We start from the raw sequence: 16,668 nt of genomic DNA, 5'->3' as shown, positions 1-16,668 counted from the left end.
ATGAATTCTGGCACGTGGAAAAGCACAACTGAGGGCCTCCAAAGCAGCCTTTAAATGATTAAGATGGAGAAAATTTACCAAAGCACATGGCCAATACAGCACCTCGATCACAGCCCTCCAAATACACTTCAGTTAAGAGGAATTCATAGAACTGTAGATTCCAGATCATCTCTGGCTGCTTCAGCATCCTAATGAAGCACAAAGATGGAGCAACTACAAGACCTCTCGTGTTTTCCCCAAAAACCAGCACAGCAGCTCTGGAATCAGAAACCATAGACAAAAATTCTTCCACCCGCTCCCCGTGAACTGTACAATTGTCCAGGATTAGCTGCCTTGTATCTGTGAGAATGGCGTCGTCTTCATTGAAAAAAAATAACACTGAAAACTAACAAAAAAAACTAATGAAAATGTGGGGGGGTTTAACTAAGAATTTTCCAGCTGAGTTAGGTATTTTGGAATTTATCTTTTTGAGGCTTTCTAATTGGTGTAATGACAAATGCAAATAACTTGAACAGGAAAAAATAAATCAGGATTTCATTTTTTTTTTTCATTTTGTTCTGATGTACCACAGAAGGCCTCCAAAATTTCCCATAATTCCAACACAAAGTACAAAAAATGGAGAAACACTTGATTCCTATCAAGTTTATAATATTTTTGCCTTTCTAGAAGATTCCTTGGAAGGATGAGAAAACTATAGGAAGTCTTTTCCTTAGTAATGCTAGGCAGGTGTGTCTGAAGACTGCCAAGATAGCATTTCTTCCAATTATTTGCCTCAATTCACTGATATCATAAAAGCATCCCTGAGTACGAGTACTGGAAATAACTCTACAAAAAATATGCTAAACATCTTCCTACTCTGTACATGAGGACTTTCTCTTGTCAGTAAGATGTTAATGAAGTGTTAGTGCAGTAGTATAAAAGAGTATTATGGGAGTTTGCACCTCCGGGGGAAAAAAAATCAGTGAAAATACAGGAAGAGCTGTTTTGTGGAGAAAAAAGAAAACTTCCATACGTTATGAAGAAGCAGAAAAAGATCAACTTAATTTCACTCTAACTTTGCAAACAGTTATTAAAGCAAGTGAAGTTACAGACAGACCACTACAACCATGGATGCTCTGTACAAAATTACTCAATTATAGGAATGGCAACATACTCTTCTAGTTGTTTTGCCAAGTCTTGCAAAGATTTGGCATGTTCCTCGGCCCTCACTACCAATGGTTCTTTGCTTGCTGATGAGATATTTGTCAGTTTTTCATTCATATCCTTCCTTGCTCCATCCAGCTGAGCAGCCAGGCTTTCATATTCCTATGGATTTATAAAGATAAAATTTTATTTTATTTTATTCGTACATGCTTGATTTTGTACTCGTCTACTTTAGTGTTACATATACTTTGCATCTGAGGAGAGCAAGGGGAAAAACATTATGTTCCAGCTTACTCTGCAGGTTATTGGAAACAACTGCTAGTCATTATATTATGCTTCCAGACCCATTACATAAAAACTGAGTCAGAGCAAAGACCCTTCTAGCCCACTATGTCTCTGACTGTGGCTGAAAACAATTGCCCAGAAAGAAATACAAGAATATCACAACTGCTTATGGTATTTCTCACAGACCTTCTCCCAGATTCTGACATCTGCAGTTCAGTATCTTCTTCAGACAGATCACAGCCCTCAACGAGCTTCCCTTAAGGACACCTGTGCAGGCAGACTCCTTTTGTATCCAGGATGGGTCATGAGATCCTTTGTTGTGAGGCTCAAACAAGCCCCATCTCCCAGCTATGCTACCCATTACAGTGACAGCAGCATATTGGGGTTTTTAACCTTGTGTTAAGAAGGTAAACTATACCTCTTTGCTCTTTTGCAATAATCCAAGTACACTGTTAGCCTGCGTCAGGGAAGATCGGGCAGAGCTCAGAACATTCAAGATACCATTCTGTTGTACCTTTGTCTCCTCAATCCGTTTCTGAGGAAAAAAGAAAAGTTGAACAACATGTGATTGAGTTAAAAATAAGGGGAAGGAAAAACCATATCTACTTAATCTAGCTGGCAGTAGGATTTACTGAAGGTACTGTTGCTGTGTTAATCAAATGTCTCTAATGTTTAGGAAATAATGCTATCCTATTAGAAGGGAAAACTCAGGAGTCTGCATTAGTACAGCATAAAGCTGGACAGCAGACTGCAGTAGTTTAGTTACTAATAGTCAAAGTAAAAGGAGTGTGGGTCAGCTGAGATAAACTGTCGAGACAGACCATCTAAGTGTCTGATATCTCAAACCTGCAAACTTCAAACCTGGAAACTTTAAAAACAGCTCCCTGGTGACTACCTTGATCTTCTACGTTCTTTGAAAAGCATGAATAAAATGATTACACTATCCCTTCATCTGGGGATCTTACCAAAAAGGAGGTGTGAAATCTCTCCGCCTTATCTTCTTGAAAGCTTCGAGGGGATTGAAGCCACTTGGTCTCGGACAGCCCTGTGACAACCCACAGTGTAGCTCTAGGATAATGGCACACCACAAACACAGCCAGACAAGTGGTGCTGCAAGTAAGGATGCGTAACTCTCTTCAGCTGGGCTTCTATCATTGTAACGTGTCAAATCTCTCTACCACAGAAGTGTATCAGGAGATGTAAGACCTGGACCTACGCATCCATCTTTTAACACAACTGTGCACACTTATGGAACATGCATAATGTCTAGTCCATGAACACAAAGGTTCAATTAAATATTGAAATGGACAGTTGAATGAAGGAATTCTTTTGTTCAAGCAGTGTCAGAAAACTGTATGGACATGAGTGTGCTAAAACAGTGATATATTTCAGCAAAATCACAATTAAAAGAATGGGTGCTGCAGCACACATTTCTCGTACTATTTTACCAGCTCTAAAAATCAAACATTGCTCAGGAAGGACAGGTATTTCTTGTCACATTTCTGATGAGACCTCAGAAGCAGTTCTGTAGAACATTAATCCCAAATAATTTAACAGTATTGCACACATATCTGCTCCCATCTTTCACAGCTGCTAAAGCCAAATACTTTAAAGCACTTACTAAAAAGTACATCAGCATCATGAATTTGATCTAGAATAGGAAACAAAAACACTAGTGGCAGCTGAAGTGCTAGGAAGAGACTCTTCTTCCCTGCTCTTATCAGAGTTATGTCTTGGTCACGCTGTCCTGGTCCCACAAAGAGGCCACAAGTGGGACTAGAGACTATATTTACACCTATCCATACACACATCAAATGATGGAAAGAGACCCTGGAGAAAGCCTACAGAATTAGTGCTGCTTGGCTTTGTAAGGTCAAAAGCAGCAATCAAAAGCTTCTTATCTCCCGAGTTCTAACTTTCTTCTCCAGAAGCCCAACATTACCTTAATGTCTTCCAACAGAACTCCATTGTCTCTGTTTAAGTTTTCAGCCTGCTTGATCTGCCCTGTTGCATCATTCAGAGCTTCGCGAAGGTCAGCGATTTTGGATTCATATTCATTCAGTGAGTCTCTCACAGCTTTAATAAGCCCATGATTTTCTTGGTGGTACTTTTGTAGTTCATTCTTAATACGTGTCAGTACTGCAGTATTGGGACCAAAAAGAAAAGTTTTTTTCAGAGAAGAAGAGAAGCAGAACAAAGTTCATTCAAAAGGGTTTGACATTTAGGATTAGAAAGCTGTGCTTGTGGGTACTGAGCATCCTTTGCAGTGCTAATCTCAGTGTTACTATAGCAGAGACAGTATTCAGCATCTCACTGGATCAAATCTGCTCACTAGTTTGCTGCTGCAGACACAGAGCACAAATAAACATTTTCTAAATTACCTAAGGGTGAGGCTGCAAATACTAAATAATTTTCTTTTTTTTTAGTATGGAACTAACACAATTTCATCAACAGTTTCAACTGCAATGTAGACATCTACAACTGCAGTAGTCATCAATGTCTCCCCTTTAATCAATGGAGAGATATGAGCCCATGTAATCTGAAAGAGAGTAGGAACACAAAAGAGATCAAATTAATCTCCTAAGAGTGCTATTTCACTGTCTACAAAATAGGATACAGTAGAATTTCTCAGAGGTAGGTATCAAAGTTCAAAGTTGGGGGAAATTAACTATGACTCTTAATCTTTTACATTCCTCAGCTATGTCCCTGGTTAGGAGATATGCCTGTGACATTGCTGTTCTTGTTGTCTTTCATGCCTGGAATGAAGTTTCTGAATGTCCCAGTCAAACGCGTAGAGAACACAAAAGGGAGTACCACTAGTGCAACTAGAGCTTCTGACCTTCCTCATCCATGTATGATCTGACCCTCAAACTACTCTAGCAGCTTCTGAAAATCTGTTGTTAAATTAAACCCGTAATTTCTCTAAAATAGCTGTACATACCACAGCCTACGTATTACAATACGCAGAAGTGCTGCATAGGTGTATTATAATGGCTACATCTTTATTTTACTGAGATTGATCTAATTACAAAACAAGTATCTACTGGGTTTCTTCCAAAACTCAACTCAGTTTCTTCCAAAACAAACTAAAAATGCCTTTAAATCCCCTCCAAAACTACCACTTTCCTGTTGACTAACAACTGCTACAGATCCCAGGGATTCACTCCAAAAGGCCCCTCCCTGCACTCCCTCCCAAACAATCAATAATGCTCCAGTTTTAAGACTGATCTTTCTGGAGAGTAAGAAGCTGAGAGAACAAGCACTTACACCGCTGAGCTTCTGTTCGCTCCTTCTCTGCCTCGGCTTGAAGTTGGCCAAAGTTACGGTTTCGCATCTCCCTCATCATGCGTTGAGCTTCTGCCAGTTCTTCAGAGGCATCTCCCAAGGGCAAGCTGTTACCTTCTGCATTTGTACCAGCTATTTGTTCCAGGAGCACTGAAAAAAAGCATTGTGAAAGTCAAAGAAAGAATGAGCTCAAGCCTATTCAAAAGACACAAATGACAGTGTCAATCCCTTTTCTGAAATAGGCAGGCCTATTCCTGAATTCCTTAATGAAGCTGATCCCTTTTGCATTAATTCTATTAAGATGAAAAGTATCCCATGTCACACAACCAGAGCTAGTTAAGATGGCATTGAGCTTGAAATTTGTCCCAAATGACCAATTTCACAGCAATAATTTTAAGCTTCTAACTTTAAAGAGCCTATGATGGCAATCTAGAATAAAGTTAGACTTAAGTCAGTATAGTCAATTTGTTGTTCTAAATGTCCCTGTGGTGAAGCTTCTCTGTCCCTATTCACTCCACAGGGAAGGCAGGCTCCTAAACTAACATTATATATTAGATTTCTAATAGGAAGAGTGAATTCCAGAGCTATGACTAAATTCTGACTTCTGAAGTTGTTTTCTAACAAAACCTCTCCTGCTTAATTAAGAATATTGTAAATAAATTGAAAAGATTTCATAAAACAAAATCATGTTATGGAGTTAGAAACTGTTTTTTACCTTGTATATTGTTGACAACTATTTGTATTCGTGAAACCAAATCCTTTCCTTTCTGATGAGTTTGGCCAAAATTATTAAATAATCTCTCAGCTGCTTTGTAGTTCATTTCAGCCTAACAAGGAAAAAAAATAATAGATTAAAAATATCTGGATACAGCATGCCAATATATACTCAGGAGATGTGCATTTTTAAATTGATTTGGTAAGTCACCTTTTCCTGAAGAGCATTTACATCACTATTTAGTTTAGTGAATTCTGTCTCCAACTCATCTACCTTTGAACCTTGATTATGAACAACAGAATGGTAGTTGTTCAATAAGACCTGAAAAGAAAGGAAAAAATAAGCCAATAAATCACCCATACACGGAGTCAAAAAGCAAAACATTCATGTGCTTAGACCTTTATCCAGTGTAAATAAAAGCAGCATTACTGACACGAAAACTCACCAATTGCTTCCCCAAACCTGTTTTCTATTATTTGTGAGTACAGCAACAGCTATTCCAACTAAAAAACATGTTTTCAAAATTAATTTCAGTAATGGCAACTGGAATATTGGGTTTTTTTTCAGTAATGCAGAGATATGAAGTGCTTGAAAGAGATAGTCAGAGGGAAACCTCAGAAATATAACTTTCAAGGGGAGTAGGCCTAAGAAAAAGCAGAGATACAAATTCTATTTCAGAGCATGACATAGAAACCACAGATATCTTCTAACAAGTGAAGCCCAGTGCTGCCAGCATCTGGTATTTGAAATCAAATGCTGATGTACATCCCCTTGCAAACTGACAAAACCTAAGCTTCTGGGTTCATTTCTTATCCGCTTAATCTGAAATCCACTTTTCTGTTTCTGTGTGCCTACCTTTAAGTCCTCAATGCGTGTTTCCAGATGTCTCATCTGCTCCAGCGTGTGGGTACTTGCATCGACATTTTGCAGCTGAGACTTAATGAGCTGAAGCTCGTCACCTATTGTGCTCAAATCCTTCAGCAGTGTAATCACACAGCTATCGCAAGCTGGAGGGAGCACGAGCAACGGAAATCAATATATCGTTGATATTTGACACAGAGAACATTTCACTGAGCACATTAATAAGTGAGATGCAATGGAAATGCTTTGAAGGTTGTCATCTGGTAATGCCTGAAGAACAAAGGCAACAACAAAGCCCGCAGTATAAAGGAAAGTGACCAAAGCCAGAAATAAGAAGGAGATCCCATTTACATCTGAATAGCTGACTGCCTCTTTAATCACTTTTCCAAGTGTTTGGTTGAATGTTTGCTTTTAAAATGTTTATTATGGGATACCTCCAGTCCTTTTTAAACTCTGTAGCCCTTAAAAGGGCTATATGCATCTGAAACCAGCTGAAAGTAATCCAACTGAAGTTCTATTTTATTACTTACAGTCACAATCTTCATTGGGATCCACATCTTTTGGTTCGTTATTGAAACATTCTGAAATGACAAGATTGTCATTAGTAACCAAAGTTTTCTTATGGAAATACTATTTCATTTTTGCCCTCACTTTTCATGGTTGGCAGCCATTAAAACACAGTGCTGCCCTTCCATAAATCTACGCTCACTGTCAATGATCTGAAATGCCCAGAAGGTTTGAACATGCCAAAATATTTCGCTCCCACTTATGCCTTGCTGTAAGCAATGCCTTTTCCATCCCTCAAAGGAAACTTAGTGTAATCCCCTAATATATGCCACTTGGGTAGCAGCAGAAGGCCCTCTCATATCAAGTGTGCCGAATGTATTCCTAGAATTTGCCTAGAATAACACCAGGGGCATTGGAGCCAAGACAGAGTTCAAGAAGCTTTTGGACATCAGTATGTATTTGCTTTCAGGCACATGGGGCTGTCCTCTGCAGGTCCAGGAGCTGGACATCAATGATCTTTGTGGGTTCCTTCTAACTCAGGATATTTTATTATTCTATGACTATACTGTTAAAGCATTTTACCCTGGACGTAAGTTCAAACCCCTTTATCTACCTTAGTATCCATGTTCAAACCACAGATTCTGATTCCCCAAAGAATGTCTTACCCCCAAGGAACTAAGAAATATTTATGGATTTCCTTCATAGCTGTCACAGATTGCAAGATTTAGGTATTAATTAAGCTTGAGAGAAATCCACAGTGTATGCACGGATGGAGGCATTTTATATAAACCAAGGCATGGAGCTTGGACCACAGTTAGAGGTGGTATGTAACAAACATTGCCCTTGGACTTTTCAACAAGCCAGCACAAGTAACTGCATCTCCACAGTGCTCTTTCGTTTTGTTCATTTGCTTTATGAACCCTGTTACAAGAAGCTTAACAATCCCCAAGCGCACGTGGAATTGTAACATCCTGGGATCCTAACTTCTAGGAGGAAGGAGAGGAACTGGCTCCTACAAATCATATTACATAGATAACAGGAATCTTCCCTGTCTTGATGCCCAAGTCCCTTTTACAGGCTTGGTCTTACTGCCAAAATATCATCTCCTCTTGAAAATGAAAACAGCTGTGCATGTTGGTCAAAGCTTAAACTTGATGCTCTTGGAGGTCTTTTCCAACCCTAATCATTCTACGTCTTTTACTCTGCAGGAAAAGGATGCACCCGATATAGGCTGCTGCTGTCAACAGTCAACAACAGCTTGCAACTGCGAGAGGGTACAGTGATAAAATTGGACCTGAACTTTAACAGCAGCATGAAACAGCATGGAACAAACTGCCTAGATGTGCCATTTCCTTTGGCACTTGCACATTAAATCATCAGGAAGTTAAATGGGATTGGTAGTGATCGTTGCTGCCAAAAGCAGACAAGTCACAAAGAATATATTTGTGAGAGAATGAAGGAAATTATTTCGAAATTCAAATACCCATGCAATTCTGCTGTTGTGTAATTCAGCTAACACCAGACACATTTCAGCTGTTGCTGTGAAGTACCAATTAAATAAAACTATTATTACAGCTTGTGCACAAACAGCATCAGCCAAGAAATGGTGAAGTGTTGGCCAAGCGCCGAACATCACGCAAAAGAAACCTTCTAGAACATGCTGTGCCGATGATCACAGAGGGTTTTATTCCTATTGCAGAGAAAGAGATGGCTGATCAGAATGTATAGTTGGAGGAAAACAAACTGGTTCATTGAATTTTGCCCTACAGATTAGTTTGTGCCAACAAACTCTTGCTTCAAAAAGAAAGGAATGATAAAACATCAAACACTGGTTGGATCTGTTCCATACAAGGTATAAATACAATAGAGATGTATTACCTCAATGATGAAATGTGAAATGAGAACAAGCTATTGAAAAATTGCACCAGCTGCCAACAGCAGCTCACATCACCTGCTGGTTTTCTAATTTCTGTGGCCAAAGAAAGATAATGTGATCCTTGCAGTTACTAGACTGCAGTGTGAATAGCAATGCAGAGCAACGAAGAGCGTATTTGAAAGAGAAATATTTGGAGTTAATAGTTGGAAACTTCACTAACATATGAGGAGGAAAATCTGTCTACAGGGAAAGAAAAGTTAAATTTTCTTGGAGAATGAAAATATGGGAGAATCAAGGTCATTTCAGGAGCAGCGGCTTATGTGTTTCTGAATAGAAAGGAGTGTCCCAAGGGACTGAGGTGAATTGAGGTAAAGACAGTCCGAGGAATGTAGGATCAGGCCCTCTACTTCAAAGTTATAATAGATAAAGCAAACATATGCCCATGGTATTATATAAGAGCTTACTAGTAATGAAGTACCTGTGTGACTGATTATGGGAAAATCACAGATGTCTTAGCTAGCAGAGCAGTGTATAGCTGGATTTATAAAACAGCCTCCTGAGGGCAGTTTCTAGCTTCCACTGTAAATGCAGTTAGCTTGAATACCTAAGAAGGCAGTGCCTGATGCAGACTCCAAAGACGTCACTAATCTGTGCCAAATACATTTTAACAAGGCATATTGAGAATGCTCAGTTTCATAAGTCCATCAGCACAGACTGGTATGATATAATTTAACCATGTCAGCAGAGGAACTATGATGCATTTAAAAACATAGCCATGAAACAAAAAAAAATCGGTAGTATTTATGAAAGGAAATACAGGATAAAATGGCTTACAGCCCATCTATTACTATGTTGGTATGTTGTAGGAAATCTTACATTTTGTAAAATATTATCTACATTTCTTTTAAGTCTAGATCTTTCCTTCAGTTCAGCTTATCCAAGTACCTTCCTTCTTTGCTTCCTAAAAAGAAAACAACGCTCTCTCCCATGTTTACAGGCCCTCACGTACCTCCGGTCAGGTGGTCACAGCTAGCCAGCTGTCCATTATCATTACAGTTACATTTCTGACAGTAGCCTCCATATTTTTGTGGATTTCCAAAATATCCTGGAGCACAGCTAGATAAAGAGATACAAGTAATTTGGATTAAATATTTGAAGCTACTTTTGTGAAACATACTTTCCCTTGAGAAAAAATCCCAGTTATTGTCCTGAAGAAACTTTCAAGAACTTTTAATTTCATGTCTTGACTTAAACAGAAAGGATATATTTTTGGTTTTCAGTATCCTCTGTACTATGCTAAAAATATCTTTGTAAGTGCTGCAGAATTTTTTTCTAAAAATAACAGCACTCCCACAATGCTCTTATAGGAATAATTCACTTAATCTGAAAAAATACAGTGCACAAAGATACACATATACACAAGGAATTTGACAAGGCTTAACCCAGCAAACCATACCACTCTGGTCTGTGATCCCACCAGAAAACATGTAATAAGGAAGATCACAATGCAAGCACAGCTGAGATTTCAAACAGCAATGGCAATGAATGAAATCATCACCCTTCTGGCTGGGTGATACCTCCTCTTGCCACCTGTCAGCAAAGCAGTCTGTGTGCGTGATCTCTAAATATTTCAAAGGTAAAATATATTGTCCAGACTGGCTAGCTAATACTCCTAGAAGTCACTCTGTTTTACAAAGACCTATAAGACTGGTAATGTGGGATCAAAGGGCCATGATGAGTAGCTGACGTATAGCTATATCTAGAAGAGAAAGTCTCTATAACCTGCAGATTAGATGTCTAAGATAACAGTCTTGAAGCACAAGACAGTGTCCTACTGAGGTCCTGTCTACAGATGAGACATCATGACTTATTGGCCTCAAGTTTCCCAACCACACAACACCATTCCATTACACTTAAGTTCTCCATGGATTTGAAACTCAGTGAAATTGGTTCATCTGCCTGCCTCAAACTGTCATGTTGTTCCTCCTTGGCTTTGCCAAACTGCTGCAATGTTCCAGCAAAAGAGATGGCTTCAGCCTGGTGTGTGTATGCTCCAGCTGCGGATCACATTAGAATGATTTTAGATCAAGGGTATGGTGCTAAATGTTACATGGTTGCTGTGGGATAATTAAGACCACTGAAACACCATCATGTACATTGGAGGAAATAGGACGATGTTTTTAACCTGAAAAGGGATGAAGGAAGTGGAAGTTACTATTACCAGAGTGCAGGATAAGGCAAGGCATAGGGCACTTAAGCAAAGAGGCTGACACTTCTCTTTTTGGTAAAAATTGTGTAGTCACTAGTCTGTGGAGAATTGCTTACATTTCTTCAAGGAAGCATTGGGTTTATTGCTGGAATTACACTAGAGCACCACTTTTTAGCAGCTCTCCATGTAAGTAGCTACTCCTTAAGCATGTGCATACAATGTCCATATATATTACCCAATACAGACATATATTACCCAATATTACCATATGTCTGTATGTATTACCCAATACAGACATACTTCTTTTTATGGTGCCTCTCAAAAACGTTAGTTTTGAGAAACAAGTCACCTACCGTTCACAACGAACTCCGGTATAACCTTCTTTGCAGAGACACTGAATTTCTTCACCATTTGCCACACAGCCAGTTGCAAATCTTTGAGAAGAAGAAAATATTATCGTTAGCACATCATCAAATAGGTTTTACACTCTTGAGGTCCAGCTTAATGACTTTAAGATTAAAAAGTATTTATACCACCAAAGTACTTCTCAGCTAATTTATTTGCCTCTAGATAATCTACTGTGACTAATTCTTTGAAGTTTCATATTTTTTGTGTATATTATTCCCTTAGACTAAAAAATAACCCTTTCCTGACCCTGTGGACTGACTATTAATAGTGCACTACCCAAAGGAATGCCTAAAATAAACCTTAGTAGTGATGTCATAAAATAAAACAAGTCTGGGTAGCTATTTTATCTTAGTAGGCAAGAATCAATAGCCTGTGCTAGACAACATTTCCTCCTGTTTGTATAGCTTTGCTTTTCCTTTCTTCCTTTTTAATGGATGACAACATTAGTGGATATTTTTACATAGCTAATATTGTTTAGGGTATTTTTAACCGAGGCTGAGTAAAGTTGTGCAGCATGTTTGGAATCTCTAGGGAATATCCGGTTAACATAATAAATATTTTTCTCTGCTCTTTCTAGCAGAATTATCTGGATTCAAATTTCACTTGGAGAGAAACCATTATTTTGTCCAATGTTCAGGAAGGAGAAGGCAGGAGATGAAGTGGGGCAGGCCATGTTTGCTATTTTCATTTTTTAATCTATGAACAGTTGGATAAAGCAAGTCTGTGTATCAAAGACAAATGTCTGCACTAAGCATTGCATATAATTTTACTAGATGGAAGACTGCAACTCCAATAATGCCAGGTGGGGTGCATTTCCTATGTCAGGAATGAGATTCACTACCCTAATGTGCAGCTATGAAACTGCATAGGTTTATGGTCTCTCTAGGTATTTCAGCACTCTTAAAACATGTTCAGTCAGCTTCAGGCAAGAACCTGCAGAAGAGGCTGTCAAAACTAGATCTATCAGAGAGTTCTCTGATAAATGAAAAACCTGTCTATTGTCTGATAGTGTAAATCTCTTACTTAAGCTTAGCTGGTGTTTGCTAATGCACCTGGCAAATATTATGTGGTGCCTTTAGCAATTTATAGCTTAATTTTAAAAAAAAAATTGGTTTTATTTAACACATTTCAAAACTGACCAACGATGACAATGTGCCTAAACATACTGTGCATTTAAAATGCAATTTATTGCCCAATTTTAAAAGCCTGGCAACCTCATTAGATCCAAGGAAGTTTCATTTTTTCAGCTTAGCATGTTTACACTTCCAACAGAGCTTCCATGTGAAGAGCAACCACACTCTTTCAGAGTTCTAAATACATGCTTAAGAGCTTGAATGTTTTTATATTATTTTTGCATCTTACTAATTTTTCTGAATTCATATAAAAGGCTTGTTTCACTGTTGTTACTTATCTCCTAGCCAGAGTAATACTGTTAAACATCTTGCATTTCAGTAAACAAGAAAGATCCTGGATATGTCCAGTAAGGGAAAGGGCTTCCATCCTACATTTGTCATTATGAAGGAGTTACTCGTAGTTTTGTATGTAAGCCCACTACAACTGCCTGGGGCTCCCCAAGGCTGTGAGCAGCATGCCTCTGAAGCCCATCCAATGTCCCACTGAGCTGAGGATGTACTCATAAAGTTAAAGTTCAGGGTCTGAGTGAGAATTAGAATGCTCAGCTCATTAGAAAAGGCAAAGCTGTGAGACAGACTACCAAGTTACTGCTGGTGTAATGTGTCTCAAATGGGTCTGATGCCACACTATGTTGGGCAATATGAGAACACAGAAGAAGATTATTATCTGCCTGTGGCAGCAGAGTTTGGGCTTATGGTTTGGGGTTTTTCTCTCATGTTTTTTTTCTCCTCCCCTCCTTGACTTCTTACAAGTTTTTACTGTACCTGTTTGTATAGGGGCAAGGACACATCCGGCAGGAACCCTGAGTGGCATCTCCAAAATAACCATCTTTACAGTGCTCACATTTCTCCCCAGCAGAATTATACTGACAGTTCTTGAAAAGGAAACAAGCAAGACAGTTAGCAGTGCTTTACCACTCAGTATGACTTTCCTATTTTTAAAAAAATACAGCTAATCTACTTAGAGGATATTTTCTTTCCCCTCCACATAATCAAGCATTTATTGCCATATTGCCTTCACAACCAGGACAGAGCAGTTTCAGTCAATTTTCTAACCACAGAAAGCACAAGTTCCTCCCTGTTGTGGAAAAGCAACTGATAAATAAGCAGAATTAACCATATTTTTAAGGAAATTCAATCAGGTGCATGGTTAGTTAAGGAACATTCCATTAAAACACTCTCTATGTCTTGATATTCCAATTAAAAAAACCCACTACGTTTAAATTTCACATCTTAACACTAATTAGAAGGCAGTTATAATTTAAAAGCATGCAATGAATTGAGTCCAAGTACATTCTTTAAACAAATCCCATTAAATTAATACAAAAATTGTTTCTCTTAATAGATTCAGATCAGAACTGAGTTTCACGTAGTTTCTCCAGTGCATGTGTTACTTGGTATCTGGGGTAACTGGAATAAACAATGAAATAATAAAATAATGAAATAATGAAAAGCAAAGACTAGGAATACAATTGAAACTGATGCAATTGAGTTACTTTTTCCATGATAAAATTGTTGCAAATTACATTTTGTTTTAGAAAAATTCTTAATTCTGGTGCTGTCTAATTGTCACACATTTATATTTTATGGGGACAGAATGAGCAAGTCGCTTTTGCATTACCTAAATTGATGCTAATTTAAAATAGAAGTTGTTCAAATACATAGGCTGCATAAAAATACATAAGCAGCCATAAAAATTCCAAGTGACCAACACTCAAGAGGCATTCACACTCCCAAGTCCTACAGCTGTTTGTCTTCAGTGCACAACAGACTGATCCAATGTCCCACAGAGCTGAGGGTGTACTAAATAAAGCAAAAGATGGAAAAAAATAAAGTGGGAATTTGGCTGGAAGAGGTTACTGAGCAAATTACGCTTCCATTTCAGGGACCTTGATAGCTCAGGGCTATGTTTTTAAGACTCTACTACCATGACTAGCAGTAGAGGACCATTTTTCCCTATGAATGAGAAATAGTTCTGTCTCTCCCATCTCCTCTTACACTCCATTCTCCTCCACATTTCTTTGTACCCAGACTCCCTTAACCACATCAACAGCCCTTCCCTCAAACTCTGCAGACAGTAACCCCTAATTTGTTTTCATTTTGGTTAAAGACCTAAATCTGTGGCTCAATTATGAAAGGTTCTGGGAACGAACAGTAAAAGCTCCAGTTAAAATATGAGACATTTAACATGAAATTAAACAGCAAGTAACACAAAGACACTGTGTTTGCAAAAGGAATAATTTTAAAGTGCGGCCTCTATAAAAGTTGGTGCATATATTCCTGCAAAAACCTAATGGAAAATTCAGATTGTTTCTGAATAATTACTGTCAATTTTTATAATCCTGAAGAATAAATTTAACTGCAAAAAGAGTAAAAGAGACATATTTAAAAATATATGTGTTGGTTTCAACTTGGAGCAACTTCCTCCCATCCCCTGAAGTTTATCTCCTGGCTTTTTGTTTTGCTCACTCTGTCTACAGAAACTGAAGCAATTCTGTAATTGCAAAGAAAACATAAGCTATTTCACACATAAGGCACTCTAAATGTGCCATGCTGCTCCTCTAGTTAAATGGCATATAAGGGCTGGAGGTCCCAAGGCACAGCGGAATAAAGCCAGACCAGCAGCTTCCTCATGGGTCCTCCTTCAAGTTTCACAGGGTCAGAGACAGTCCTAGAGTCACAGCATCTCCAAACCATCAAGTATTGCAAATCCTGAAAGGAAAATTCCCAACTGACTGTGTATGCACCCATATGGTATAAGGAAGTCAGAGTAGAGTGTGTCAGGGCCACAACAGAAACGCTGAGGTTATATGAAACACATGGGGTTACATGACATGAAGCAACATGTCACAGGATGAGCAAGTCTCAGCACCATGGTGCTGCTGAGGGAACATGCCTTCCAGGAGGAAGGGCAGGGACCACAAGGATCTCAAAGCCTGATTAATGGCAGAGAGCTGGCTTTTCCCTACACATAAGAACCAGCCTTTCAGTCTTCTCCACCTCCTCCCACCCTCCATTCTCCCCTGCTTTCAGCAATGCAGCAGCACACTCCTCTCCTTCCACTGGTATGCAGCAGTGGGATAGTTATTGCCTGAGCTAGGGCACTGCTGCCACAGGGGAAGGAGCCAGCCTTGTCTTATCCTCCCTCACAAAGCCTTCTCTGGAGGCTGACACTCAAAGGACACTGATATATGTAGGTATTGGGGCCTGGGGCTCCAGGTGAGGAGCAGGAAGCCAAAAGAACAAGCTTTGCTCTTAGGATGTGGAACTTGGTGGCTTCTCAATGGGAAGCTCCTTTTCTTCTCTGCCCCACATCAGGTCTTTGTCCCATGGCTCCTCTACAGAGACACAAACTTGCTCATGGTTAGGCGGAGGCTCATAATGGAAATACAGGCCCTCAGGGCTTTCATTTTTCACTGCGTTATTCTGGATGACTTTGCTTGCCCTAAATCTTGTCCTTGGGCCAAGGGTTGATTTAGCTTTATCTGAAAGTTAATCCAGCTGTGAGAAAGAGGGGATGAAGAGAAATCTAAGTCACATACTTCATGAGGTGAAAGTAAAATTTGCCTTTATAATTCTAATCTGAAGTGAAACTTCCTCATCTTTCTTGCTCTGCTGCAGCACTTTCCTGTCACAGCCTGCCCTGCCCCTCCAAAGCAGCAGCCTGTAAGTCATCCCCCAGAATGTGCTGAATTGGTTTATGGTTCCCATCAAAGCAACATGGTTGGTTCAGATGAAGTCGGGGGAAATGACATAACGCACAAGAATGCGCCGCAGGCAAAATGGATGCAGTGCAAACAAGGAAGAAGTAACAGAAAAGACAGACTGTGAAAGATGTTGGCACAGTTTTTGTTTACACAGTAAATGAAAAATTACTGAAAAGTTTTAAAGTGGGAATTTTTCAGAACAAAGTATTCAAAGAAGCATCATAGACATAAACTGGAGAAGCACAGTCAGCCAAATGTCACAATTCCATTGCTACAAGGGCTGATCCACTCCCATGAGGCTGCTTTGGGTTTAATACAGTGTGCCAGGGAGCAAAATCTGCCCCACTACACCTTCTGTAACAGCTAAAAATTTCTATTTAATCTAGCTTTTATTATCTCATCTTAGTTCAATATTTTTTAATCCATCTAGCTGTAGACTGAAGTTTGTGGAGATACACTGAAGCTGATTAAACAAGAGATTCTGCAAAGACTGTACAAAAGTCCTGTTTGTCAGCATTGGCAAATCTTAGTATATTTGT

At 39.1% G+C, this 16,668-nt stretch overlaps 1 protein-coding gene across 1 annotated transcript in view; it reads right to left on the bottom strand.

The window, feature by feature from the left end:
* LAMA3 (laminin subunit alpha 3) overlaps positions 1 to 16,668 on the bottom strand; it is a 114,209-nt gene that overhangs the window by 19,506 nt on the left and 78,035 nt on the right. Inside the window, exons 43-53 of the mRNA XM_039382131.1 lie at positions 13,188 to 13,297; positions 11,235 to 11,315; positions 9,682 to 9,788; positions 6,820 to 6,870; positions 6,284 to 6,435; positions 5,639 to 5,749; positions 5,429 to 5,540; positions 4,696 to 4,863; positions 3,371 to 3,567; positions 1,847 to 1,963; positions 1,154 to 1,305 (exon numbers count right to left, since the gene is read on the bottom strand). Coding sequence (XP_039238065.1) covers positions 1,154 to 1,305; positions 1,847 to 1,963; positions 3,371 to 3,567; positions 4,696 to 4,863; positions 5,429 to 5,540; positions 5,639 to 5,749; positions 6,284 to 6,435; positions 6,820 to 6,870; positions 9,682 to 9,788; positions 11,235 to 11,315; positions 13,188 to 13,297 — 1,358 coding nt within the window. The remainder of the gene's footprint in view (positions 1 to 1,153; positions 1,306 to 1,846; positions 1,964 to 3,370; positions 3,568 to 4,695; positions 4,864 to 5,428; positions 5,541 to 5,638; positions 5,750 to 6,283; positions 6,436 to 6,819; positions 6,871 to 9,681; positions 9,789 to 11,234; positions 11,316 to 13,187; positions 13,298 to 16,668) is intronic.

The sequence above is a fragment of the Pipra filicauda genome, unplaced genomic scaffold, assembly GCF_003945595.2.
Source record: "Pipra filicauda isolate LSUMZ 115617 unplaced genomic scaffold, ASM394559v2 scaffold259_size1095435_pilon, whole genome shotgun sequence".
Taxonomy (NCBI): Eukaryota; Metazoa; Chordata; class Aves; order Passeriformes; family Pipridae; genus Pipra; species Pipra filicauda.
Note: the sequence above shows the minus strand (reverse complement) of the source record. Positions and strands in the feature narration are given on the sequence as shown.